The sequence below is a fragment of the Cervus canadensis genome, chromosome 29 (assembly GCF_019320065.1).
Source record: "Cervus canadensis isolate Bull #8, Minnesota chromosome 29, ASM1932006v1, whole genome shotgun sequence".
Classification (NCBI taxonomy): domain Eukaryota; kingdom Metazoa; phylum Chordata; class Mammalia; order Artiodactyla; family Cervidae; genus Cervus; species Cervus canadensis.
Window position 1 is genome coordinate 45,723,553 of NC_057414.1, and position 24,263 is coordinate 45,747,815.

The following is a 24,263-nucleotide window of genomic DNA, read 5'->3' on the forward strand; positions in this document are numbered from 1 at the left end:
TCAGTGAGGCCTGCTCTTCTGGCCCCAGCTGGTTGGCTCTGGATGGGGTTCGGGAGTCTGTCGGGGGGCCCGTGACACACACTGCTGCACTCCCAGGCCTGAGGAGGTGCTGGGCAGGACGAGGGTGGTACATCCCGCTGGGGCTGCTCAACTGGTGGGGGGGTGTGCTGGCATCTCCACGAGGCCCAGGATGAGCAGCCAACGGCTGTGCCCCCCAGGCCTGGGCCCCTCGGAGCGCAGGGCTACATGTGCTGACGTCCAGGTGGCTCAGGGGTTGGAGGGTGGCTGGCCAGCCTCTGGGCGCTCCCTGCTACCCAGGGCCGCCCCGTGGTCAGCAGAGGCTGGTGGGTTCCCGCTGCTGGAGTTCCAAGAGTCTGGTGGGGGAGGAAGGCCCCCTTACAGCTGCTGGGTGTCCAATGGGGCAGCCCCGGGGAGAGCTGGGGGTGGGCGGGGGAAGCAGCCAGGGGCGCCCGTGAACCATACCCTGGTTGAGTTGATGGGCTCCCACAGAGGGCCCCACCCACCCTGAAGACAGTGGCCAGCCAAGGGCCAGCCAAGACCTTGGCTGTCTTCTCCCAGGACAGGTGGGAAGCATAGGCCTAAGGTGAGGCAGAGGACGCAGCCCTAGGCCTGCAGGCTGGCAGAGGGCTGCCCGTGCCCACCCGCCCCTTGAGCGCCCAGGGCACAGGGACTGTCACACTCACTCCAGTAGGCGCTGCCGCGGGCCAGTGACTCGGCCACGGAGGAGAGGAGCGCTGCACAGTAGCTGACCTGGAGGAGGGCAGGCTGGGGACTCTGGGGCCGGGCCCACGTCCACCCCCCGCCCCGCCAGCCGGCTCCCCTCTGACCCCTCTGGCGGCTGTCACTCGAGGAGAGGGAGGAGGGGGCGGGGAGGGGTCTTCAGCACAGGACCCCCCCAGGGAGCGGCAGGGTCTCCTCCCGAAGGAGTCCCGAAGGGGCACGAGTGCAGAAGCCCCAGGCCCTGCCCGCCCTGCCCCTGCCCTGACTGCATGTCCCCTGCCGGGCCCAGCTCAAGGAGAAGGGCGCCCTGGTCCGCCCACCTACCTGAGACTCCATACGCTTGACGCGCCTCTCCTGTTCCCTCAGGCCCCCGAGGAGCTTGGCTACGACATCTACCCTGTGGCGGGAGCGGGCGGGCAGCAGGCTGCTGAAGGCCAGTGCACCACACGGGGCGCCTTCCCACCTCCCTGCCCTGATGCCCAGGCCCTTCGGGTGCGTTTGGGGGTCACTGAGCCTCTGTGGGCGCCTGAGTTCAGGGTGCTCCGGCCCCTCGGGCATGGTGGGGGCGGGGGTCAGGGCTGTTCCCACCCGCAGGCAGGACCAGGCGCGTGGGTGTGAGGTTCACCCCAGAACAGGAGGAGCCTCATGAGTCCTGGCACCAACCCCCAAGTGTAGGGCAGGCCCGGCCCAGCAGAGCCCAGTCCAGGGTGAGAGGCTGCTCGTTAGAACCGGGCCATGTCCCTACCCAGCCCAGACCCTGGGACGTGAGGGGCCACGCCAGCCTTAAGGCAGCCTGTCACCCCGCAGAGATCTCCCAGCCCCCCGGGAGCTGGCTCTCCACCAGCTCCCCCAGCACCTCCCCTGCCTGGCACCCTGCAGGGCCGTGGCTGGTGCTGCAGGGAGGGCGCTGGCCCCGAGGGCAGCCCGATGGGCTCAGCGCCCCCGCACCTGTGTGCCGCCTTCCGCAGCAGCTCCTCCTGGCTCTCCTTCCGGCGCTTCTCCAGCTCGCTCATGAAGTTCTCCTTCTGCACCACCTCCCAGGTGACCACCTTCTGGTCCAGAGGCTCTGGCAGGTCCCTCTCTGGGGAGGCCAGGCAGCCTCAGGGCAGGGCCCAGGCCTGGAAGCCCCCTGGTGGGCAGGCCCTCCGGGCCGCCGCAGAGGGGGCCGGGGCCCGCCGCCTGCTGCCCCCTGCCCCCACCCAGGCCCAGGGCCCCTCCATGCGCGGTCCTGGCAGGAGCCTCACCCAGGCGCGCCCGCTTCTGCGGGGCCCCCCTCCGCAGGAGCCCCTTGAGCACCAGGCTCAGGTGGCTGAGGAGGATGAACGGGGGCGCCAGCGCGGGGCGTTGGTGGTACTCCACGATGAGGTGGAAGCGCTGGGACTTCCAGAAGGTGTCCGCGTTGCCCTGCACCGCCTGGAACGTGTAGCTGCGGACAGCAGCGGGCAGGCGGGCGGCGTGGGCACGCAGCCCTGCGCCCCGCCCCGCCCTGCCCCGCCCCCGGGGCTCCCCGCCACCCCTCTGCTACAGCCTGGCAGACCCAGGCACCTACCCACACACCCCTACCGGGCCTGCACCACCTGCTCGGTGCCCTGAGCTCCCGAGGGGAGACCTCCCGAGAGGAGACCTCCCGAGGGGAGCCCCAGCTCTGGAGTGACAGCCCATACCCAAACCCCTCCTGGGGGCAGAGAGGCGACTGCCCCCGCAGTCTGGAGGGCTGGACAGGTCTGGGCCAGGGGGACCAGAACCAAGCCCCACGCCCCAGAGTGGACAGAGGCAGGGGGCAGGGTGGGCACCTGAACATGGCGATGAGCAGGTTCATGAGCAGCACGTTGGTGACCAGTAGGAAGGTGACCAGCAGGAGGATGACCACCCAGTTGGCGTAGAGGTTGGGGCAGGAGGGCGAGCCTTCCAGCAGCAGTGGGTGCAGGGAGCAGTTCACGCGGGCTTCTGTAAGGGGGGGGCCGGGCGCGTGGGGCTGGGGCCGGGCGCGAGGGGCTGGGGCCGGCCCAAGTGGCCAGTGCCCGCGGGCATCGAGAGTCATGTCCCCACGGTTGAGGCCACCCAGGGGGAGGGCCCGGGGAGGCAGCCAGTTCCCATGCTTTCCCGGGCATGGTCCGGGCTTCGGCACTCAGACTCCTAGTCCTGGGACAACTAGGTCCTGGGTGGTCTGCCTGGCTGTGCCGGCCCCACATCCCCTGGCTTCGCTGTGACGTCACAGCGGCCCACAGGCTCTGGAAGCAGAGCCCAGCCCATGTCATCCCACCCCTACCCAAGGCTCTGCTCAAAGGCAGCATGGGGGACGCTGGCCTCGGCGAGGGCGTGGGGTCTCTCCGGCAGGACTTCTCAGGCCTGCGGCTCACTGGCCGCCACAGGAGTCTGAGCCGGGGCAGGTCTGCACTTTCCCAAAGCCTGCAGCAGCAGAATGCCCTTGACACGGGTTACCGTGGGCTGGAGGACGAGCCAGCTCCAAGAGCCGTCAGGGCGGGAGGGGCACGGGCAGTGAGCACCCAGTCTGGGGCAGGCTGAGCTCCACGCCCTAGCCGGGGAATCTGGAGGGGTCGGCATCCCTGAGGAGCCCCAGGAGCCCTGCTCCAGCCCCTCCCCTGCCGGCCTCAGCCCCTGCAGGGCCAGCCTGGCCCCCACCCCTGCCCCAGGAGATGGGAGGGAGGTGCAGACGGAGGCCAGGGTAGGGGGCGCATGGGTGCGGGGGCCCCGGGGTGTGGGGCGTCTCCCCGTCAGGAGGGCTTGAGGCTCCAGGTGGTGACCTCCGCAGGCTGTGTGTGTATGTGTGTGTGTGTGTGTGTGTGTGTGTGTGTGTACCTGGACACACGCATGCACGTAGGACTGTGTTTCTGTGACTGCCCCCCCCCCCGCCATCTTCATGCTGTGCCTCAGCGTGGGGCACGGGGGTCTCTGTTTCCATGTGTGCCCGTGTTCCCACCTCTGGGCTCGCGTGTCAGGCTGGCAGGGCCTGTTCCCATGTGTGTGTCTCCCTCACAGGATGAGCCCCTCCTGAGTGAGGTACTTCGATGGGGGCTGGGGGCTCCGTGTGAGACCCCTCCCCAGCCGCCCCTGCCCTCCCTGCCTGCAGATCCGTTCTCGCCCTGGGCACCCTGAGTGACCCAGAGGGCCTGCCCGTCCCATGGAAGCAGCTCCATGGTGATGAGGCGCCTGCGTTTCCCCCGGGACTCTCAGAGGCACCGCCAGGCCCAGCTGGGAGATGGGTCATCCCCGGGGCCTCCTGGGGCCCAGAGTCGGGGCTCTGCCCGGGACACTGAGACCCGGCTCCCACGGGGAGGCGTGGTCCTGGGACCACCCAGGATCCCACCAGGGACCGCAGGCCCGTAAGTGAGCAAACTACCCTCTGCCAGCGGGGCGGTGGGCTCCCAGGGAGGGGCTGGCCGGGGGTTCCACCCTGAGAGACCGGGAAGGGGAAGGACCCTCAGCGAACTGGCCCAGGCTGGCCCTGCCATGGTGGGGCTCAGCCTGGCAGCTACAGTGGCATTGAAAACTGAACCCCTGGGAGTCTGCAGCCCTAGTCCGGCACCTCTCTGCCCCCGGGGACCCCGAACCATAACAGAGTGCCCTCGTACCATCGGTGTGCGGCCGTCGGGTCGGGAGGGACCCCATCCCTGCCCGGTGCTGGGCGCCCGCCTCCCCCCCTCCTCCCGAGGGGCCCCGTGGGACTGGGGCAGTTGGAGGTCATGGCAGCGTCCCCCAGGCGGGGCCGCCCGGGGAGGGCAGGCAGGGGCTCATTAAACTAATGGCCTGGAAAATGGCGCCCACGGGAGAGCACACACGGAGCCCCATGCTGGGTGCGGGGGGGACTAAGAAAACAGCCCAGGAAATGAGCCTGCAAAACCCGCTAATTAGGAGGCAGCTCCCGTGACGGTGCAGCCCCTCAACACGGAGCCCGCCGGGCTCAGTCACGTCCTCGTCCCATGGACAAATATTTACCAGGTCGCGGGCGCTGACCTGCCTCATCAGCAGCCGCAGACAGCCTCAGGGACTCTGCGCCCATGATCGCCCCGTGACACCCGCCTGAGTGAAGGACCCCCTGCCCCTGCTCTGCACCCCGGGAGCGCCCAGCACGGCTGGAGCCCTGGGCCCCCACACTGGCCCCCCTTGTTGGAGGGACTGGTTCTCCTTCTCCTCCTCCTCCTCAGTGAACCCCAGCCATGCTGGGGCCCACAAAGGTGTTCCCGGCCCCGGTCCCCGGTTCCCAGTCCTGGGGCTCCCCGAGCACCCCCCTACCCCCCACTGCACTATCACGAGAAATTCTCAGAGGATTCTCTGGTGGCTGAGATGGTAAAGAGTCTGCCCTCAATGTAAGAGACCCAGGTTCAATCCCTGGGTCAGGAAGATCCCCTGGAGAAGGAAATGGCAACCCATTCCAGTATTCCTGCCTGGACAGAGGAGCCTGGCGGGCCTCAGTCCATGGCGTCCGAAAGAATCAGACACGACTGAGCAACTTCACTTTCCACCAGCCCTCACCCACACCCCTATACAGGGGGCCGCCCTGGAGACACCCTCTCAGGCAGGCCACACAAGCCAGGCAGGGTGTTGGGCTCACACGTTGGGTGGGTCCCCAGAAGCTAGGGTGCCCTCAGGAGCAGCCTTCCAGCCGAGGGTCCCCCCAGCAGGCAGGCCACATGCATAACCGGCAGGGACGTGCTGGGAGGGCCAGCTGTGGGGCCCAGACCAGGTGATGGCCGGGGTGGGGCCCTGCTGAGTGCCTGCCCACCCCCGCTGCAAGGCCCCCGCCCCCATGGCCCTCTCTGCCCACAGCTCTATCTCTGTCTCCTGCCCAGGGCCCGAGGTTGGGGCCTCCACAGCTGGCACCCGTCAGCCCGGACCTGTCCCTCACCGGACGTGACCTGGTGGGTGTCCTGGACTTCCCCACCGTCAGCCATCAGGCCGGGGCCTCCTGTGACCCCCAGAGGCCCCACTGAAGGACCAGGTGTCCATGGTCTTACAAAAGGAGTGTGCTACTAAGGGGGTCTCGGTGCTGTGACTCCCCGGGGCGGGGCCCCACGCAGAGCCCCCCGGCCCGGGCTGAGTCCTGACCGTCGATCTCGTCCAGCGGGATCTGCCCGAAGATCTGCAGGTACGGCCGGTAGAGCACACGGCGGAAGATCCACTCCAGGCGGCCGTCGTGCGGGTGCAGCAGCGCCTGCGTGGTCACGCCGTAGGCCACGAGCCACACGCTCAGGAAGAAGAGGAAGAAGAAGACGTCCTTCATCTCGGGGGGCGGGAGCAGGGAGGAGGGGAAGACATGTCAGCACCCACCGGCCGGTGCGGGGAGGCGTGAGGGAGAAGGGTCAGCACCCGACAGGCGGGGGTCGGGGGAGAGCCACGTCAGCTCCCGCTGGGTGGGGCCGGGCTCATGCCCTGGCCCGGACTCACCATCCGCTCCACGATGATGATCTTGGGGCCCAGCTGCTTGTGGACGGCGAAGATGTGGATAAGCCGGAGCGTGAACACCATGAAGTCGAGGGCAAGCACCGTGCGGCCAGCCTCAAAGGCCCAGGGCACCATCCTGGGGTGGGGAGGGCAGGCTGGATGGCCGCCGTGCCCAGAGAGGGCTGGACCTTCCTCCATGCTGCACAGCACGGGCGCCAGACCTGGGCGGACCCATCCTGGAGGCAGCCCTGCCCACCAGCCCCCCGGGGCTGCCCCTGCCAGGCCTCGGGGCCCCCAGACCTGCAGGTGACCCCGGCGATGAACAGGAAGATGGCCACCATGTCGCACTTGTTCCAGTTGTCCTCCACGTAGAGCGTGAACTTCTTCACCAGGCGCATGTCCTCGTCTGTGAAGAAGCCCTGGCGGGGGGCAGGCTGCCCAGTGATGGCGGCCCGGGCTCCCTGCCGCGGGGCACAGCCTCTCCTGGGCCGGGCTGTGACCCGCAACCCCCCGGGCTCCGTCTGCAGCCGGGCCAGGCCCACCACTGACCTGCCGGATCTCCTCCAGCACCAGCGTGAAGACCCAGAAGTAGAGGGTGACCTCAGACCCCGACGGCCCCTGGGGAGGGGGCCAGAAGTCCACCAGCAGGACGTAGGTGAACAGGAAGAGGAAGGCGAAGTACATGACCACGTTCCCGAGGAACACGGTGACGGGCGCCCCCCAGAACCTGCGCCAGCGTGTTAGCAGGAAGGCGGCTCTCCGGCCTCGGCCACCTTCCCTCCTCAGCGCCTCAGCCAGCTCCTCCGCCCTGTGCCCGAAGGAGGCCACGGGCAGTGGTGAGACGGGCACCCGGGGTCCCGAGCTCGCCCGTGCCCACCACTGCCCCCTCCACAGGCTCTCACCCGCTGCCCAGGCCGCAGAGCAGGCTCTTCTCCGTGTCCAGACTGTCCAGCTCCTGCAGGTCCTCTGGGCCTGTCCTTAGGGGGGCCTCCTTGCTGCGGGCACAGGAGCCCCTCAGGGACCGGGGGAGGGCACCCGAGGCTCCCACTCGGCCCCGAGCTCCCGGCCAGCGGAGGCACTGCAGAGGGATGAGGGGTGGGGGGCGCGCACAGGGGCTGCGCGGATCTGCGGTGGGGGGAGGCTGGGGACGTGCCGCCGCCGGCAACAGTGAAGCCGCACCCCAGCCCGGCACAGCTCTGGCAGGCGGCTGCTGCTTGTGCTGACCGACCTGAAGGTGATGAGGTTGGTGTAGATGAGGGCCGGGCAGAAGAAGGCGCACAGCAGCCGCAGGATGGGGGTGCCCGAGGCCATGTCCCCCCACCAGATCTTGGTCAGGAAGGCCTGAAACAAAGGCGTGGCTGTTGCTCCCCTGACCCCCCCACACCTTTGCTGCAGCGCCCGCAGCAGGCCTGCCCTTCAGGGTTCAGCGGGGGCATCAGTCCTCCCAGTCCGGAGCCCCCAGGGCCTCCCTCCTGGGGGAGAAGGAACACCTTCCCTTGAGGGAGGCCAGGCTCTGGGTTAGCATTTCTGCTGAGACCAGAGGCGGAGAACTAACACCTTTTAGAACTAACACCCCAAAAAGATGTCCTTTTCATTCTAGGGGACTGGAAAGCAAAAGTAGGAAGTCAAGAGACACCTGGAGTAACAGGCAAATTTGACCTTGGAGTACAAAACGAAGCAGGCTAACAGAGTTTTGCCAAGAGAACGCACTGGTCATAGCAAACACCCTTTTCCAACAAAGAGAAGGCTCTACACATGGACATCTTCAGATGGTCAATACCCAAATCAGACTGATTATATTCTTTGCAGCCAAAGATGGAGAAGCTCTATACAGTCAGCAAAAACAAGACCGGGAGCTAATTTTGGCTCCGATCATGAACTCCTTATTGCCAAATTCACACTTAAATTGAAGAAAGTAGGGGAAACCACTAGATCATTCAGGTATGACCTAAATCAAATCTCTTATGATTATACAGTGGGAGTGACAAATAGGTTCAGGGATTAGATCTGATAGACAGAGTGCCTGAAGAACTATGGACAGAGGTTTGTGACATTGTACAGGAGGCAGTGATCAAGACTATCCCCAAGAAAAAGAAATGCAAAAAAGCAAAATGTCTGTCTGAGAAGGCCTTACAAATACTGAGAAAAGAAGAGAAGTGAAAGGCGAAGGAGAAAAGGAAAGATATACCCATTTGAAGGCAGAATTCCAAAGAATAGCAAGGAGAGATAAGAGAGCCTTCCTCAGTGATCAAGGCAAAGAAGTAGAGGAAAACAATAGAGTGGGAAAGACTAGAGAGCTCTTCAAGAAAATTAGAGATATCACAGGAACATTTCATGCAAAGATGAGCACAATAAAGGACAGAAATGGTATGAACCTAACAGAAGCAGAAGATATTAAGAAAAGGTGGCAAGAATACACAGAAGAACTATACAAAAAAGAACTTCATGACCCAGATAACCACGATGATGTGATCACTCACCTAGAGCCAGACATCCTGAAGTTCAAAGTCAAGTGGGCCTTGGGAAGCATCACTACGAACAAAGCTAGTGGAGGTGATGGAATTCTAGTTGAACAATTTCACATCCTAAAAGATGATGCTGTGAAAGTGCTACACTCATATGCAGCAAATCTGGATAACTCAGCAGTGGCCACAGGACTGGGATTTCATTTCAATCCCAAAGAAAGGCAATGCCAAAGAATGCTCAAACTACCACACAATGGCACTCATCCCACACGCTAGCAAAGTAATGCTCAAAATTCTCCAAGCCAGGCTTCAACAGCATGTGAACCGAGATTTTCCAAATGTTCAAGCTGGATTTAGAAAAGGCAAAGGAACTGGAGATCAAATTGTCAACAATCGCTGGATCATCAAAAAAGCAAGAGAATTCCAGAAAAACATGTACGTCTTCTTTATTGACTACGCCAAAGCCTTTGACTGTGTGGATCACAACAAACTGTGGAAAATTCTTCAAGAGATGGGAATACCAGACCACCTGACCTGTGTCCTGAGAAATCTGTAGGCAGGTCAAGAAGCAAGTTAGATCGGGACATGGAACAACAGACTGTTTCCAAATCGGGAAAGGAGTACGTCAAGGCTGTATATTGTCACCCTGATTATTTAACTTATATGCAGAGTACGTCATGAGAAACGCTGGGCTGGATGAAGCACAGCTGGAGTCAAGACTGCAGGGAGAAATATCAATAACCTCAGATATGCAGATGACACCACCCTTATGGCAGAAAGTGAAGAGGAACTAAAGCGCCTCTTGATGAAAGTGAAAGAGGAGAGTGAAAATGTTGGCTTAAAACTCAACATTCAGAAAACTAAGATCATGGCATCTGGTCCCTTCACTTCATGGCAAGTAGATGGGAAAACAGTGGAAACATTGAGAGACTTTACTTTTGGGGCTCCCAAATCACTGCAGATGGTGACTGCAGCCATGAAATTGGAAGAAAAGCTATGACCAACCTAGACAGCATATTAAAAAGCAGAGACGTTACTCTATCAACAAAGGTCCATCTAGTCAAGGCTATGGTTTTTCCAGTGGTCATGTATGGATGTGAGAGTTGGACTATAAAGAAAGTTGAATGCCGAAGAATTGATGCTTTTGAACTGTGGTGTTGGAGAAGACTCTTGAGAGTCCCTTGGACTGCATGGATATCAAACCAGTCAATCCTAAAGGAAATCAGTCCTGAATATCACTGGAAGGGCTGATGCTAAAACTGAAACTCCAATAGTTTGGCCACCTGATGTGAAGAACCGACTCACTGGAAAAGACCCTGATGTTGGGAAAGATTGAAGATGGGAGGAGAAGGGGACAACAGAGGATGAGATGGTTGGATGGCATCACTGATTCGATGGACAGGAGTTTGAGCATGGTTCGCGAGTTGGTGATGGACAGGGAAGCCTGGTGTGCTGCAGTCCGTGGGGTCGCAAAGAGTCAGACACGACTGAGCGACTGAACTGCACTTGGGGCTAGTGGGGAAGAGTGGTCAGCTGAGGGAGTCAGGTGGGCGGCTTCCAGGAATGGACCCCCCCAACCCCAATGGCCTGGATGCGGGCGGGGGAGGACCTGAGGGAGCTGGCTGGGGCACCTGCTGTCTGCCCAGGCTTTGCCCACAGCACGCCCGGGGCTCACCTGCACCCCGTCATGGGCAAAGAAGGCCTTGGTGTCAGCCTCGGTGGCCAGGTGCAGGCAGGTGGTTCTGCTCCAGCAGCGGTTCCGACGCACTAGCAGGGCAAAGGCGCGCTCCTCACTGTGGCGGTAACACTGGGAGAAGAGGTCTGCGGGGTGGCCGCTGCCGTGATGCCCAGGCCCGCCCGCCGGGCTCCTCCCCCGCAGGTTGCAACCTCCCTGAGGCTGTGAGATGCGCCCATCCCCACCCGGCCTCCCCATCCGGACGTGGGAGCCTCCCTCTCCCCGAGTGTCCACGCTGGGAGCACCCACCGCCCAGTCCCGCCCCCAGCGCCTGCCCCCCACCGTGCTCACCCAGGGCCAGCTGCTCGTACTTGGCCTCCCGCAGAGTCCGGCCCACCTCGGCCTCTGTCTCCAGGTGGGACATCTCTTTGACGATCTTGCAGGCGACCAGAGCGGCGGCCACCCCCTCCTGGCCCTGGGAGACCCAGCCTAAGTGTGCAGCCACCTCCCAGCCCCCACAGGCCTCTCCCAGTGTCCTCCCAGCCCTCCCTAGGACTCCCCGGGACCCTCCCGGTGTCCTCCCAGCTTCCCCCCCTCCCCTCCCCCGACCCCCAGACCCCCTCCTGGCATCCGCACCATGGCCCAGAAGTAGGTGGCCATCTCGTGGCGGTTCTGCAGCACCGCCCACAGGAACAGGTCTCTCCAGGGGTCCTCGCTCCTCTGGTTCAAGTCCAGCAGCCCCTTCTGGCCCGGGGTCCGCCGGGCCGGGCCCCGCTCCTGGAGGGCAGGTGTGTCAGCCTGCGGCCACAGCCCCACCCGCCCCCGCCCCACTCTCCGCTCCGCCCGCACTCCCGCCCGCGCTCCCGCCGCCGCCCGCCCCACGCCCGCGCTCCCGCCGCAGCGCTCACCGCCTGGTAGAGCCCGCGGCAGGCGTCGTGCAGGAAGTCCTTGAGCACCCGTGAGACCTCGTGCAGGGAGAAGGCGGGCGGCCCGGCGGGCGGCTCCCGGGCCTGCTGGGCGCCCAGCCCGGCCAGCGTCAGCCGGCCTTCCTCGTGCTTGCGCTGCAGCAGGTCGAAGAGCAGGCTCTTGGGGGCCACGGAGCGGTAGAGCTGCTGCAGCCGCCCGTAGGTCAGGAAGTCCGCCACGTCCGCGCCGTTGTCCACGAAGAGGCGCACGAACTCGGGCTTGTTGCTCACCAGCGCGTCCATCATCACCTCCTCCAGGTCGCGGGACTGGGGCGCCGGGTGGAGGGTGAGTGGGAACCGTGGGGAAGGGGGCCCGCGGGAGGGGCGTGGGGACCCTCGGCAAGCCGCCCAGCTCCCGGGTGCCCCGGCCTGCCTGTCGCCCTGCACCGAGGCGGCCCGCGCCCAATGATGTTTAGCCCCTCCTGCCTGGGATGCCCGCAACTGAGGCCCAGCGGGAGGTGCCCTGGCCTCCCTGGCTCCCCTGGCGACGGCCCGGCCAGGCCGGCCCTGGATACCAGCTGCCCCCAGCCCCTCGTCAGGGTGCCCGCCCGGTGCTGGCCAGAGCCTGGTGCCACCTTCCACTCCACGTCCCCGTTGAAGATCTCGCTCTTGGCGATGTCCACGCGGTCCCAGGCCACGGCCAACTTCAGTTCGTCCAGGTAGTCCTGCGCCTCCTGGCTGTGGCTCTTGCAGGCTGCGGGCGGGGAGGGTGGAGTGGGTGAGGGGGAACCCAGGTGCTGGCAGAGCCAGTGGGCACAGGGCCCCTCGAGGTGGCTCTCCTAGATGTATGGCCACGGACGTGATGTCCTGGTTCTCTCCACACCCTCTGAGTACCGGCGGGAGCCACAAGACATCCACGCCCCCAGGAGCCACCGCTGGGAGCTCCAGGACCCCAAGGGGACTCCAGGGATTGGTGGAATAGTCGGGAGTGGGTGCCCCCTCCAGGGGTCTTCCCTTCCTCAAGGCTGCCCCCTGTCCCAGAGCCGCTCCCTGTGTGGGCCTATGTCCCCCGCCAGTGATCAGCCTCTCCGCAGGTGTTTATATTCAATGAGAAGCAAAGTGAGTGACAGCCAGGACGTGGAGACCAGCCGACTGTCCATCCACAGAGCGACAGAGAAACAAAACGCGGACCCTCACTGTCCTAAAGGGACGGGCGCCCAGTACCGGCCACAGCGTATCGGACGACCGCCCAAAACATCATGCTCAGAGCAAGACTCCAAAGGCCACAGGGTGTGTGGTCCCATGTCCAGGGAATGCCCCCAGCGGGCAGATTCAGACACGGCAGGCTCGTGGTTGCCTGAGACTGGGGGAGGCCGGGGTCTAGTGGGTCTTCTGGGTGGTGGACGTGCTCGGGACTTAGTAGTAGCAGTGGACCGCCTTGTGAAAGCACCAGAACCCCCGAATTTACCGAGCACCTTGGCTTTCTGAGGACGTCCCTGGTGGCCCAGAGGCTAAGCATCTGCCCACCAGTGCAGGGGACACAGGGTCACTCCCTGCTCCGGGAGGATCCCCGAGCCGCGGTGCAGCCAAGCCCACGCAGCTTAGCCACTGAGGCCCGGGCGCCTGGAGCCCCTGCTCCTCGACAAGAGGAGCCTCCGCGGTGAGAGCCCGCACACCGCAGCCAGAGCAAGGCCGGAGTCCGCAACAGAGACCAAGCTCAGCTAAAACTAAGTAAATAAAAACTAGGAATGAATAATTAAACAGTTAAAAAATTTGTGATAAAATACATCTAACGTAAAACTTGCCAAAGACAGAACCTCTCGTGGATTTGCGTGTCGTCATTGTATGGAGGCCCCGGCAGGTTCTGTGTTCCTTCCGTTTGGTCACACGTGCTGCCGCTGTGTACACACGGCTGTACCCACGCTCAAACACTCGCACACGCCGTCACACACACTCACACTCACAGCAGAGCGTGCCGCCCCAGGCGCAGGCCCCGGAGGCCGAGACCCCGGGGTGGGGGCCGCCCCTCGCCGGGCTGGCTGGCCACCCTCCCCTGCCAGCGCCCTCCGCGGGCACGGCCGGGCCTCACCTTTTACCAGCGCCTTGAGGATGACCGTGTCCAGCTCCTCAGAGCCCTCCTGCTCGAAGTCGTGCACGGTGAGCAGGTGCGGGTGGGACATGATGGTCTGTAGCTGGGACCCCAGGACAAAGGCCCAGAGGTGACCCCGTGGGCAGGGCAGGCGGTGTGTGACCCCACGGCCCCCGGCCAGAATGCCAGCCTGCCGGGCCCGGGGCAGCCCCACCCTCAGAGCCGGCGTCCCCACCCCTCGAGGGCCTGAAGCAGGGGCCAGCCCGGGGGCTTTGCAGTCAGAGGGGCCGGGCACGGACGCGCAGTCCAGGGGCTGGGGTCTAGGGCGGGGGCCAGCACGCGGCCCTCCCTCCGGCGGCTCATACCAGCCCCGTCCAGCACACGACGTCCTCCCAGGAGAAGTGCTCGCTGGGGAACTTCTCCCTAAACTGCTTCTCGGCCACCTGGGGCGCCAGGAGTTGGGGCTGGTTCACGAGGGCAGCGAGCACGTCCGCGACGCCCCCTGAGCCCGCCAGGATCAGCCACGGCGTGGCGTGCTCCACGGCCCTGGAAATCCTCTGAGGTAGGCGGAGGGGGGCACGGTGGACCAGGTCAGTGCCAGGTGCGATCTCGGCCCTGGCTGGGGGCCCCGTGGGAGGCCCCCTCCTGCCGCGCCTGCCCTACCTCCAGGGTGCTGGGGTCCCCGTTGACCAGCAGACAGAGGACAGGGATCTCGATGCTGCTGGTTCCTGTGGACGGATGGAGCACAGCGTCCACCCAGGTGCCCAGGTGAGCAGAGGGCCTGGGACCCTCCTGTGGGGTAAGCCCCCGGGGCCTCAGACCACCAGCCGGCGGCGTTTTCTGGGCAAACTCCAGGCAAGAGGCTTTTTCTCCAGAGGTGGGCTCCCGGCTGCCCGGTCACCCGGGACAGGGATGCCAGGCCCACTCCCCACTGTCCAGTGTGGCTGCCTCGTGGCTGTTTAAACGTCAAGTTGAACATCGGGCCCCTGGCCGCACCAGCCACATTCGAAAGGCGGGCATCTCTCCTCGGCCAGGGCAGAAAGCTCCACTGACCACTTGCCAGGCCATCCGAGGGCCCTGGAGCACCTCAACATGGTGAAGTAGGGGTGCAGTTTGGCTACTTCCCCTCAAAAAACAGACGTGAGACTTCTGAATGTGCACCCCAGAGGCCCGGACCTGCCGGATGGGCTGTGAGGGGAAAGCTTGGCAAACTGCTGGGAGGAGGCAGGACAGACCGGACGGCCCCAAGAACAGTCCCCTCTAACTCCCGAGGCACCTGCCGCTCGGGAAGGATACTGGGCGGAGGGCGTGTGAGCCTCCTGGCTTCAGCAGCCCGGGCCAGCCCTGCATCCTCAAGGTGAGGGTTAAACACCGCTTAGGTTGCGTTCTCATTAAACAGTGCTCAGTTGGCAGACACACACACACTGCTCATAAATATTGCCAGCGATCACATGTATATTGTTGTTTGTACATGTTAGTTGTAAATACAGGGGCTTTACAAATCCTGCTTTTAGACCCGCCCTGGCCACGCTGGAGGCCGCTCCTCAGGCAGCACTGCCCCCTGCTGGCAGCGAACCTTGGGCAGTGGAGGGAGATGGGCCTCTGGAAACTTACAAATCTCCCTTTCTTTGCAGAGCCTGGAGCCCCCAGCCAGAGCCTCTGGTCGGGTGGGGTGGGGGTGAGGCTGCACTGGAAACGGACCTGCAACCACCCTGCTGCCCAGTGGGAATGTTACCGCCTGGCAGAGACTCCCCAAAGTCATGTTCCCCATCACCCTGGCCAGCAGCCCCCTCACCCAGGACCCCCCGTGGCCCAGGTCTAACGCTCTGGCGAGTTTGGTGCCTTCAGCCCGGAATGCCCGTCCCGACCCACGCTGGCGGTCCTTCAGCCCTGTCCACCCCTGCAACCCCCCACCACGGTGTTCCGGGCAGCCCCCTCCCCTGCGGGCAGCCCCCTCCCCCCCGGGCAGCCCCCTCCCCCGCGGGCAGCCCCCACCCCCGCGGGCAGCCCCCTCCCCCGCGGGCAGCCCCCTCCCCCGCGGGCAGCGCCCCTCCCCCACGGGCAGCGCCCCTCCCCCGCGGGCAGCCCCCTCCCCCGCGGGCAGCCCCCACCCCCGCGGGCAGCCCCCTCCCCCGCGGGCAGCGCCCCTCCCCCACGGGCAGCGCCCCTCCCCCGCGGGCAGCTCCCTCCCCCGAGGGCAGCCTCACCCCCGTAGCCTGTCCTCTGCTCCGAGATGTACTTCTCCAGCCGCAGCCGCAACTCTGTGGGCTCGTCGCCCTTCCCGGGGGCCCCCGGCTCCACCAGGATGAAGTGGGAGTGGTTGTTGTCCAGGGGGCTGAGGGGGCCCTGGCTGCCTCCGTCGTCCAAGGGGTAGTGCACCGGGCCGTCCCCCTAGGCACACACAGCGTGAGGCCCGGGCGTGGCTCGCACCCCCGGGTGGAGGGAGAGCCGCCGCTGCTGCTGCGGGGGGCGCCCAGGGAGGGCACCCTCGAGACAGAGCCCGCACTCTGGGGGTGGGGGCTCCACTCACACGGCTGCCTGGCCTCCTGGGGGCCTGCCTGAGACCCTCCTCCGGGGGTGGGACAGAGGACACCAGCCCCGGGTCACACGAGTGTGTGGGGCGGTGGCCGAACGGGCGTTTGGGCACCAGTCTGGGTGGGGTCCTCGGAAACCAGGTGCCCACTCCAGGCCCGTGCTGGCTGGGAGCCTGGCAGCCCCCTCCCCACTCAGGTCCTGGGAGATGCTGCCTCCTGCTGGCCGCTCGCTGGGCAGGAGACCCCCCGGCTCCCCTCCTCCCCACTCCTCTCTCCTCCCCTCCCCTCCTGCCCCTTCCTGCCCCCCCACCCCACCCCTGGCTCTGGGGTCACCTCACTGCCTTTAGAGCAGCCTCGCTCCCTCCCAGGCCTGTGAGCTCCCTCCCCCCACCCCGAGGGTAGGGCTGGTCTGCCTACTGCTGGCCTGGCAGGTGGGGGCTCAGTCACAGACGATGTAGTGCGGTCAGCCTGCGAGATGGCCCTGATGGCCTCTGTCAGGTGTGCCCTGCAGACCCGAGGCGGCCGATCTCTGGGGGCCTCCCTGCCCTGCCACTGTGCCCCAAGGCCTGAGCGCCCAGAGCCCCGCGCCCACCTGGGCATGGTCCAGGAGCTGGCAGTGCAGCACGCGGCCCAACGAGGCGATGCCGATGGCCACCACGCGGGCCTTGGTGGATGTGCTGGCCAAGGAGTGGTCACGCACGGCCTGCCCGACGTAGCGGGCGAGGCCCACTCGGAGTGCGCTGGTCAGGATCCAGGCTCCTGCGGGCACAGGGGTCCGTGAGCACGGCGGCCTTCCCAGGTGCCCTCCAGGACCAAGGTCAGGGTTAGGGCTGGAGACAGGCCCCCGCTGCCCTCTGGACAGAGACTCTGACCCCGGCCTGTGCTCGCCCAGAACCCAGGAAGTCCTTCCAGAGCACAGAGCCCTCGGCCCGACGGTCAGCAGCGCCTTCGTCTCTTCTACAGTCGTTTCTGGGCTGGGAGACGGTGGACACCCCCCTCCCTGACTGGGCCATCTGAAGGCCCAGCCCCTGAAATTAAAGCCCAAGAGTTTAGTTCTGACCCCAGCGACTGGCTGGCCAGGGTGCTGTCCCGGGAGATGGGGTGAAGGAGGCCCAGCGTGGACAGCAGGTTGTGGAGGTTTCACCCTTCCCTGGGGTGTCCCGCTGAGGCCTGTTGGCCTCACACATGGCCAGGATCTCTTGGGGGAGGCTCTGATCCCGGGGACCTTCAGCTCCTCGGCCGTGTCCCCCAGAGCAGCTCCCACCGCCCTGCAGCGCCGCGGAGGGAGGGTGACCGTGGGAACGGCAGCTGAGTCACCTGCGCCCTGACCCCCTGCGCCCTGAGTCACCTGCGCCCTGACCCCCTGCGCCCTGACCCCCTGCGCCCTGAGTCACCTGCGCCCTGACTCCCTGCTCCCTGACCCCCTGCTCCCTGACCCCCTGCGCCCTGACCCCCTGCGCCCTGAGTCACCTGCGCCCTGACTCCCTGCTCCCTGACCCCCTGCGCCCTGACCCCCTGCTCCCTGACCCCCTGCGCCCTGAGTCACCTGCGCCCTGAGTCACACTGCGACCCTGCGCCCCCCGCCGCCCTGACCTGCCCCCTGCGCCCTGACCCCCTGCTCCTGACCCCCTGCGCCCTGACCCCCTGCTCCCTGACCCCGCCTGCTGCGCCCTGAGTCACCTGAGCCCTGACCCCCTGCTCCCTGACCCCCTGCGCCCTGACCCTGCCCTGACCCCTGCGCCCTGACCCCTGCACCCTGACCCCTGCGCTCTGACCCCCTGCACCCTGACCCCCTGCGCCCTGAGTCACCTGCGCCCTGACCCCTGCGCTCTGACCCCCTGCGCCCTGACCCCCTGCTCCCTGACCCCTTCGCCCTGAGCCCCGCGCCCTGGCCCACCTGTGCTCTGAGCCGCCTTCACCAGCCCCTTGCGCAGCACATCCCGCAGCCACGGCTTCAATGCGAAGGGTCGCTCCTCACCCACTAGCGACACCACCAGGTTGGGGGCTGGCAGGTGCCACTCGGCCAGCAGCAGGTCGAAGAGCACAGACGGGGCCACGCCGCTGGGCACCCTCACGAACTGCAGGGTGGGATCAGGGGTGCAGGCGAGGGGGCGCTAGGCACAGGGGTGGGCTGGGCTCCAGAGGGTGGGGCAGGGTCGCAGTTGGAGGCCAGAGCTCCCCAGGCCATCTGGACCCTCTGGGCAACCTGTGAGCCAAGGATGGCTAGAAGCGGGGCCTGACCTGCCGTGTGTTGGGATGGGAGGCAGGGGCCAGAGGGGGCTATCAGCTCCAGAATTCTGTCCTCCTGGGGGCTCCAAACAGACCCCTTAAGGGAGAGCAGCCTGGAGATGGGAGTCGGGGCCCGGGGTCCAGGGAGCCCAGGGGTTGGTGCCGGCCAGTCCCCAGGTGGGGCAGCTCTCACCTTGCCTCGCTTCTTCCCAGACCCTCCGAAGACGATCTCACCCTGGCCCAGGCTCGGCCCCCATGTGTCTCCAGCACCCCCTGGGCTGCCAGGACGGATGCCCCTGGCGTCCTGCATGGGGTCCTCTCTGCAGGGACAGAGCCCACCCTGAGGGCACGAGGGGTCAGCCCCACCCCACTTCCTGCTGGAGGCCCGGCCGCCTTCGCAGGGAAGCCCGGGTGCAGGTGGAAAGAGGGGGCACCTGCCCCAGCGCCCTTCCCCGCAGTCCCCCAACCCTGACCCTGACCGCCTGTAGCCCCTCAGTCTCGGCCTGCCTCCGGCCTGCGTTGCCCTCCTCAAGCTGCCAGAGCTCCCGGCCCCAAGCCGGGTGGAAGCTTCTCCTGGCCCCCTCCCCACCCCGCACTCCTACTCACTCTCCCCCAGCGCCACGAACCAGCTGCGTCCGTTGCCACTTCTGCCAAGGCTTTGGCAGGGGGTGTCCTGGAAACCCCGAAAGGCAGTGGAAGTCTTGCCCAGCCTGCCCCATACCCCCCATGGCACAGCCCTGTCAACCCAGGACAGGCATGGGACCCTGGGCACCAGGTGCCCGGCGGAGAGGGGGTGGCAGGCAAGCAGGTGCACAAAGCTCAGGTGAGGAGAGACAGGGCCTCTTCCTTAACCTCCCGCCCCTCCCACCTCCCAGAGACCTGCCCACCAAGTCCTCACTCCAACCCGGCACTGCCCATGTGCCCGGAGGGGTCCCAGGAATGGCCCGAGGGACAGCACCTGGGTCCCATCAGCCTGCCTGACGGCAAACGCCCCCACGCCTCCTGGACCCACTGCAGACCGGCCACCCAGCTCCCAACCCCCGGCCATGGCCTGCACGGCCCCCCGCAACCTGCTGTCTCCAGCGGCCTCCTCTGCAGACCCAGTGAGGAGAACGTGGCCCCCCTGCCCTTGCACCCCTGTGTCCACAGACGGAGCAGAGTCGATGGGACCCCAGGTCCCAGCAGACCCGAGAGGCCCTGCCCCGCCGGGTCCGCCCTGGGAAGCTCCGGCTCCGTGGCCGCCCTGTCCACCACCGTCCCCTGGGAGGTGCCCTGGGCAGGGCCCAGCCAGGATGGGCCCTTTGTGAAAGGAGAGCAACTCCCTCGGTTCTCAGGGCCAGGCCAGCCCTTTGATTCTTAGAGAGGGGCCACCTGTGCACACAGGCGGGGCTGGCGGGTGTGGGCAGGGCCCCTGCAGGTCGCCACGGGCCCACCACCGTGTCCCCAGAAGTGACGCGTCCCCCAAAGTGACGTGTCCACGCCCTCGCTCCTGGGGCCTGTGAACACGCTTGTTGTGGAAGTAAGCCCTTTGCAGATGTGATCAGGGAGAGGGGGGTCATCAGGATGGGTCCCGATCCACTGACCAAGGTGGCCTTGGAAGGAGGGAAAGAAGCCGAGTGAGGATGTACACAGAGGCTGGAGGGATGCGGCCAAGGCCGGGGATACCCGGGGCCCAGGGAAGAGTAGGAAGGATGCCCCCCTGGCCCTGCTGTGGGGTTCCGGCCTCCTGAGCAGAGACGCGCTTCCCCTTGTCCTCCGCCCCCTCTGTGGGACTTTGTCACGGCTTCCAGGGCACTGCTACAGCCCGAGTTGTTCCCCCACGCCCAGGCCCTGTCCCCACACACAGCCTCCTGGACTAAAGATCATTAATCACTGGCTTGGAAAGGCCGTATTCAAATTCCCCCCATCCCGGCCCTGGGAGAGGGTGGGGGACGATTTGCATCTGACCCCCCACCCCACCCGCGCTGGGCCCACCCTGCTGGGACATACGCAGGGAGTGGGGGGAACTGCATGCGACCACAGAGCTGGGCTGGTGGGCGAGGGGGGCTCGGCCTGGCCCGGGCTGGGGCACCCCCTTGGTCCTGCCGCCCTGGGGGTCATAACTGCTGCAGAGTCCCAGGGCACCCTAATGAATGACCCCCGAATGGGCGTCTTAAAGTGACAGGAGGTTCTGGAGGCCAGAAGCCCCAAATCAAGGTGCACAGGGCCCCGCTCTCTCTGCAGGCTCTAGGGCAGTGTCCTCACCCCGTCCAGCTCTGGGAGCTCCAGCGTCCCTCTAGTCTCTGCCTCCATCTCCCTGTCTCTTTATAAGGACACCGGTCATTGCTCGAGGGGCCCCCCCACTCCCTGTGACCTCACCATCAGTCACTGCTTCTGCAAAGACCCTCTTTCCAAGCATTCTGAGATTCAGGGAGGATGTGAACTTGGGGGGATGCTCTTCAACCACAGAGTGTAGGCAGCGACATGGGGAGCCTTCCCGGGGACAGAGCAGGGCCTGTGGGGATGGCCTCCGTCTCCACTGCTGGACGCGCCCCGGCCTGGTGTGGACGCACCCCGGCTGTGTGGACGCATCCCGGCCCAGTGTGGACGCATCCCGGCCCAGTGTGGACGCGCCCTGGCCGTGTGGATGCATCCTGGCCCAGTGTGGACACACCCTGGCCCGGTGTGGACATGCCCCGGCCTGGCATTGTGGGGGGCCTGGGCAGCACTGGGGTGCTCACAGTCTGTGAGCCCCAGGCTTGCTCCGCCAGAGACGGGGGCCTGGAGCTGGTCTCTGTCTCAGGAGGGGTGCTGTGGTGCTCTCCCCACCAGCCCACGTCAGCCTTTCCTCGCTGACAGGCAGGTGGTCCTAAGCCCCAGTTTTGCCTTCCCTGGGGCTACCACCTGACCCCTCACCCACACCCTTCACCCCCGACCCCGAAGGCTGGGCCCTGGCCTCTGGCTTTCCAGCCCAGGGGCCAAGGGGCGGTGGGTCCTGTGTCGAGGGCTGGGCGATCACTGAGCATGGTGGGGGTGGCCCTGAGCACGGGGGTGGGAGGGGCGCCAGGCAAATGGGGCCGCGGAGCGGGAAGGACATGCAAACAGCAGATTTGCATGAACAGGTGTCCGGGGCTTGATGCCCCTGTTCCTGGAGGGGGTGGGGGAGTCCAGGCGCCCAGGGGTCCTGTGTCATCCCCGCTGGAATCCCACCCCTGACCCCCGACAGGCAGAACAGAATGGAGGCAAGCTCTTCAGCTCCAGCAGTGAAGGCGCTGGGGCTTGTGCTCGGGGCGGGCAGAGGGGCAGACAGCCAGCCCTGGTCAGGGGGTCGCTGGAAGCTACCCCAGTGCCGTGAACCTGGGCAGCCAGGCCCTGGGGGTCCCAGCCCGGCCCCTCCCAGGGCCGTGTCACTGGGGCCAGCCCCTCACTGCTCGGGCCCGCCCCTCCCTCCTGAGATGGGAGGACGCGGTGACCAGGAGCGGTGCCCAGGGGTCCCACGCTCTGTAGCCAGCAGTCAGCCCCCCACCCAGACAGGCCCTGGCTGGGAGCATCGGCTCCCTGCATCCGGCCCCCAGGGCCCTGGGGCTGCACCTCCTGGCCAGACCCTCTCCAGGCTCCTTCCCAGACCCCCTGCCTCACCCACTGAGGGACTGTCCATCTGCACCCCCCAGGAAGGCAGGACTCATTCCAGGGTCCAGGGGAGAAACCGAGGCACAGGGCAGGAAGTGACCGGGGAGCAGGGTGTCCCCTCCTCCCCCCCCCCCACCAGGGGCTGGTGGCCGGGCTCCTACCTGCCTGCCTTCTCCCTGAGGCCCGTACGTGTGACTGCCGGCCAAGGGGCGGGTGGAGGGGCCCACAGCCCGCCCGCCCCTCCCCACCCACCACGCCTGGCACCCGGGCAGCCAATGCCGTGAGCAGAGCTGGGCGCCACCTGACCTCAGCCAGGCCCGGCCCGGCCCGGCCCACAGGCCCTCTCTGGGCAAGCCATCGGGCACAAGGGCCAGCCGTCCCTCTCCGATGGGCCCAGGGACCCCTTGGGCAGCACCAGTCTCCCGTGCTGAGAGGCGGCCCCGTGGGGATGGCAGCGTCGCCCCTCCTGTGTTTCTGCTTCCTCCTGGGCCTTGCCCAGCTCTCCAGCAGGTGGGAGTGGCTGATCCCAGGAGGTACAGCCCAGCCGTCCCTGGAGGAGGCAGAGACTGTCCCCTCCCTTCCTGGGTCCCGCCAAGCAGAGAGGAGTCAGCCCCCAGGACTGCTTCCCTGGAGGGGTGGGCAGGCTGCTGTCAGCAAGCAGGCTTTGCGCGGACACTGTCCCTCCCCCGAGGAGCAGCACAGGGGGCACGGGGGCCCCGGAGCCCACGGTCCTGTTCACGCCCTGCAGACCCTCTGTCTCTAACTCTAGGCCTTGGCTTCTCTGGAAAATGGGGATCCGAGCAGCTCGGCTTCTGTGGGTTTGCAGTAACACACGAGAGCAGGTGACACGTCCGTGCACCCCCTCCCCAGAGACCCCAGGGCCCCCTCCGGGGTCCTCTCCTCCCCTGAACTCGGGGCTGGGTGGGAGGCCCAGCCCAGGCCCCACTCTGGGATCCCTGGCAGCCTCGCTGGTCGGGTCCATCAGCCACCAGAGGGCACCCCGAGACCGCAGGCTGGGTCTGGGCTGGTGGACGAGGCCTGGCCAGCAGAGGCCGCTGTGTTTCTGGGCACGAGAGACTGTTGGGGCTGGGAGCGGCCATAGTGTGGCCTGGAGCCCCACCACAACCCCTGGGGAGGGGAGGGGCTGCCTGAGATCCCTCAGGAAAGACTGGATTCCAGGTAAGTGGGGCTCTGGGACCCGACTCCACTAGCCCTTGGGGCCTGAGACCCTGAGGACCAGATTCTGGGGGTTCCTGGGCAGAGGGCCAGACCCAGCCCTGGCAACGGGGTGGGACTGGGTCACACACCCCTGCTGGCCAGCGGCCCGACCCCCCCAGGGGTCCTGCCAGTGTCCTGCCCAGGCGATGTGGAGGGTGAGGGGGTCTCCCCAGACCCTCCGAGCCTGTGGGGCAGGAGGCACACAGTACTTCCCCTCCATTCCAGCCCCTTTCCGGCCACCCCCAGCCTGGTACCAGGCTTCACTCCTCCCTGCCTGCAAGTCGCCATGGCTCCCTATTACCCCAGCAACGACACCCAACCCTGAACCCACCGTCCTGGCCTGCCCGCTGCCCACCTCTCCAGCCATCAGGCCCGCTCCTCGCACCCTTGTCCAGCCTCCGAAGCCCCCTGCTGTTTCCCCGTCTGCCTCGCCTGACAGACCAAGCGCCAGCTCCCAGCCCTCTGTCCGTGGGACGGCAGGTCCCACTCCGAAGCAGACTGACCACGGAGACACACTTGTCTTCTGCCCCCTGCTGAGGCCTGAGAGAGAGGGACACCGCCCCCCCCGCCCCGGACAGGGGGCAGCCTCGGCCCCTGCGTGCTGCTGCCGTGCAGGGCTGAATTTGCAGGAAGACTCAGCCACCTCTGCTCCTAGTCTCCTGGGACAAAAGCCACAACGCAGAGAGGGGCCCAGCCGGCCCCGCGTCTCCCCGTCAGCCTGGGGTCCTCCCTTGGGTCTGCAGGAGGTCCGGACTCAGGCCCTTGGGCAGGAAGGACCCTGCCCTGCTCCTTCGTGGGGACGCCGCCTCTGGTCACTCCAGGTTGGAGACAGCAGGGCAGGCCGCCGCCGTCTGCCGCCTCTGGGCTGGCCTGCACGTCCGTGGGGAAGGCTGAGACGCGGTGGGCCATGCTGTGGAAGCGCCTCCACGCCGAGCAGCCTGGGCTCGCTCCCCACCTCGCTGACCCCTGTTCTCCCAGGTCTTCTGTGTCTCCCTGCCTGGGACTCGGGAGACGGGCAGGCCCTCAAGAACGTCCACAGCTCTGAGGCTGTGCCTCGTGGGTCCTCGGGGCCTTTGCCGGTACCCTCCCCTCAAAGTGACCATGGGGCTCTTCCCAGCCCAGGACCCTGCATTGGGCTGGTGAAGCCTCGTCTGCGGCCCCAACCCCAGGAGCAGGACTGGGATGGGGAGGGCCAGGGGTGGCAGGGAGGCCCCGGCCCCACAAGCAGCGCCAGCCGTTGCCACCCACCTCCCGGTCAGGTGCCAGCCCTTCCGTCAGCCCCCGGGGGGCGGGGAGAACGTTAGCCCATCCCAGATGCAGGGAGAGGCTGGCAGGGGCTGAGCAGACCCTCAGGCACAGCCCCCAGCCCAGGCTCACTGCCTCTCCCTCCACCAT

General features: G+C 66.0%; 1 protein-coding gene across 1 annotated transcript; it reads right to left on the bottom strand.

Annotated features, from left to right (window-relative positions):
• Positions 1-175: 175 nt before the first annotated feature.
• TRPM5 (transient receptor potential cation channel subfamily M member 5) lies at positions 176-18,711 on the bottom strand. Its single transcript, XM_043451105.1, has 25 exons — positions 18,648-18,711; positions 18,235-18,361; positions 17,710-17,890; positions 16,405-16,571; positions 15,486-15,669; positions 13,942-14,006; positions 13,644-13,835; positions 13,279-13,381; positions 11,825-11,943; positions 11,193-11,516; positions 10,921-11,061; positions 10,636-10,759; positions 10,285-10,430; positions 7,373-7,485; positions 7,047-7,139; positions 6,694-6,952; positions 6,445-6,563; positions 6,148-6,280; positions 5,809-5,983; positions 2,535-2,688; positions 1,986-2,167; positions 1,690-1,822; positions 1,066-1,138; positions 705-771; positions 176-374 (listed from the first exon to the last, which is right to left on the bottom strand). The coding sequence occupies exons 2-25, from the start codon at positions 18,349-18,351 to the stop codon at positions 268-270; spliced, it is 3,471 nt and encodes a 1,156-aa protein (XP_043307040.1). The 5' UTR covers positions 18,352-18,361; positions 18,648-18,711; the 3' UTR covers positions 176-267.
• Between the last annotated feature and the right edge of the window lie 5,552 nt (positions 18,712-24,263).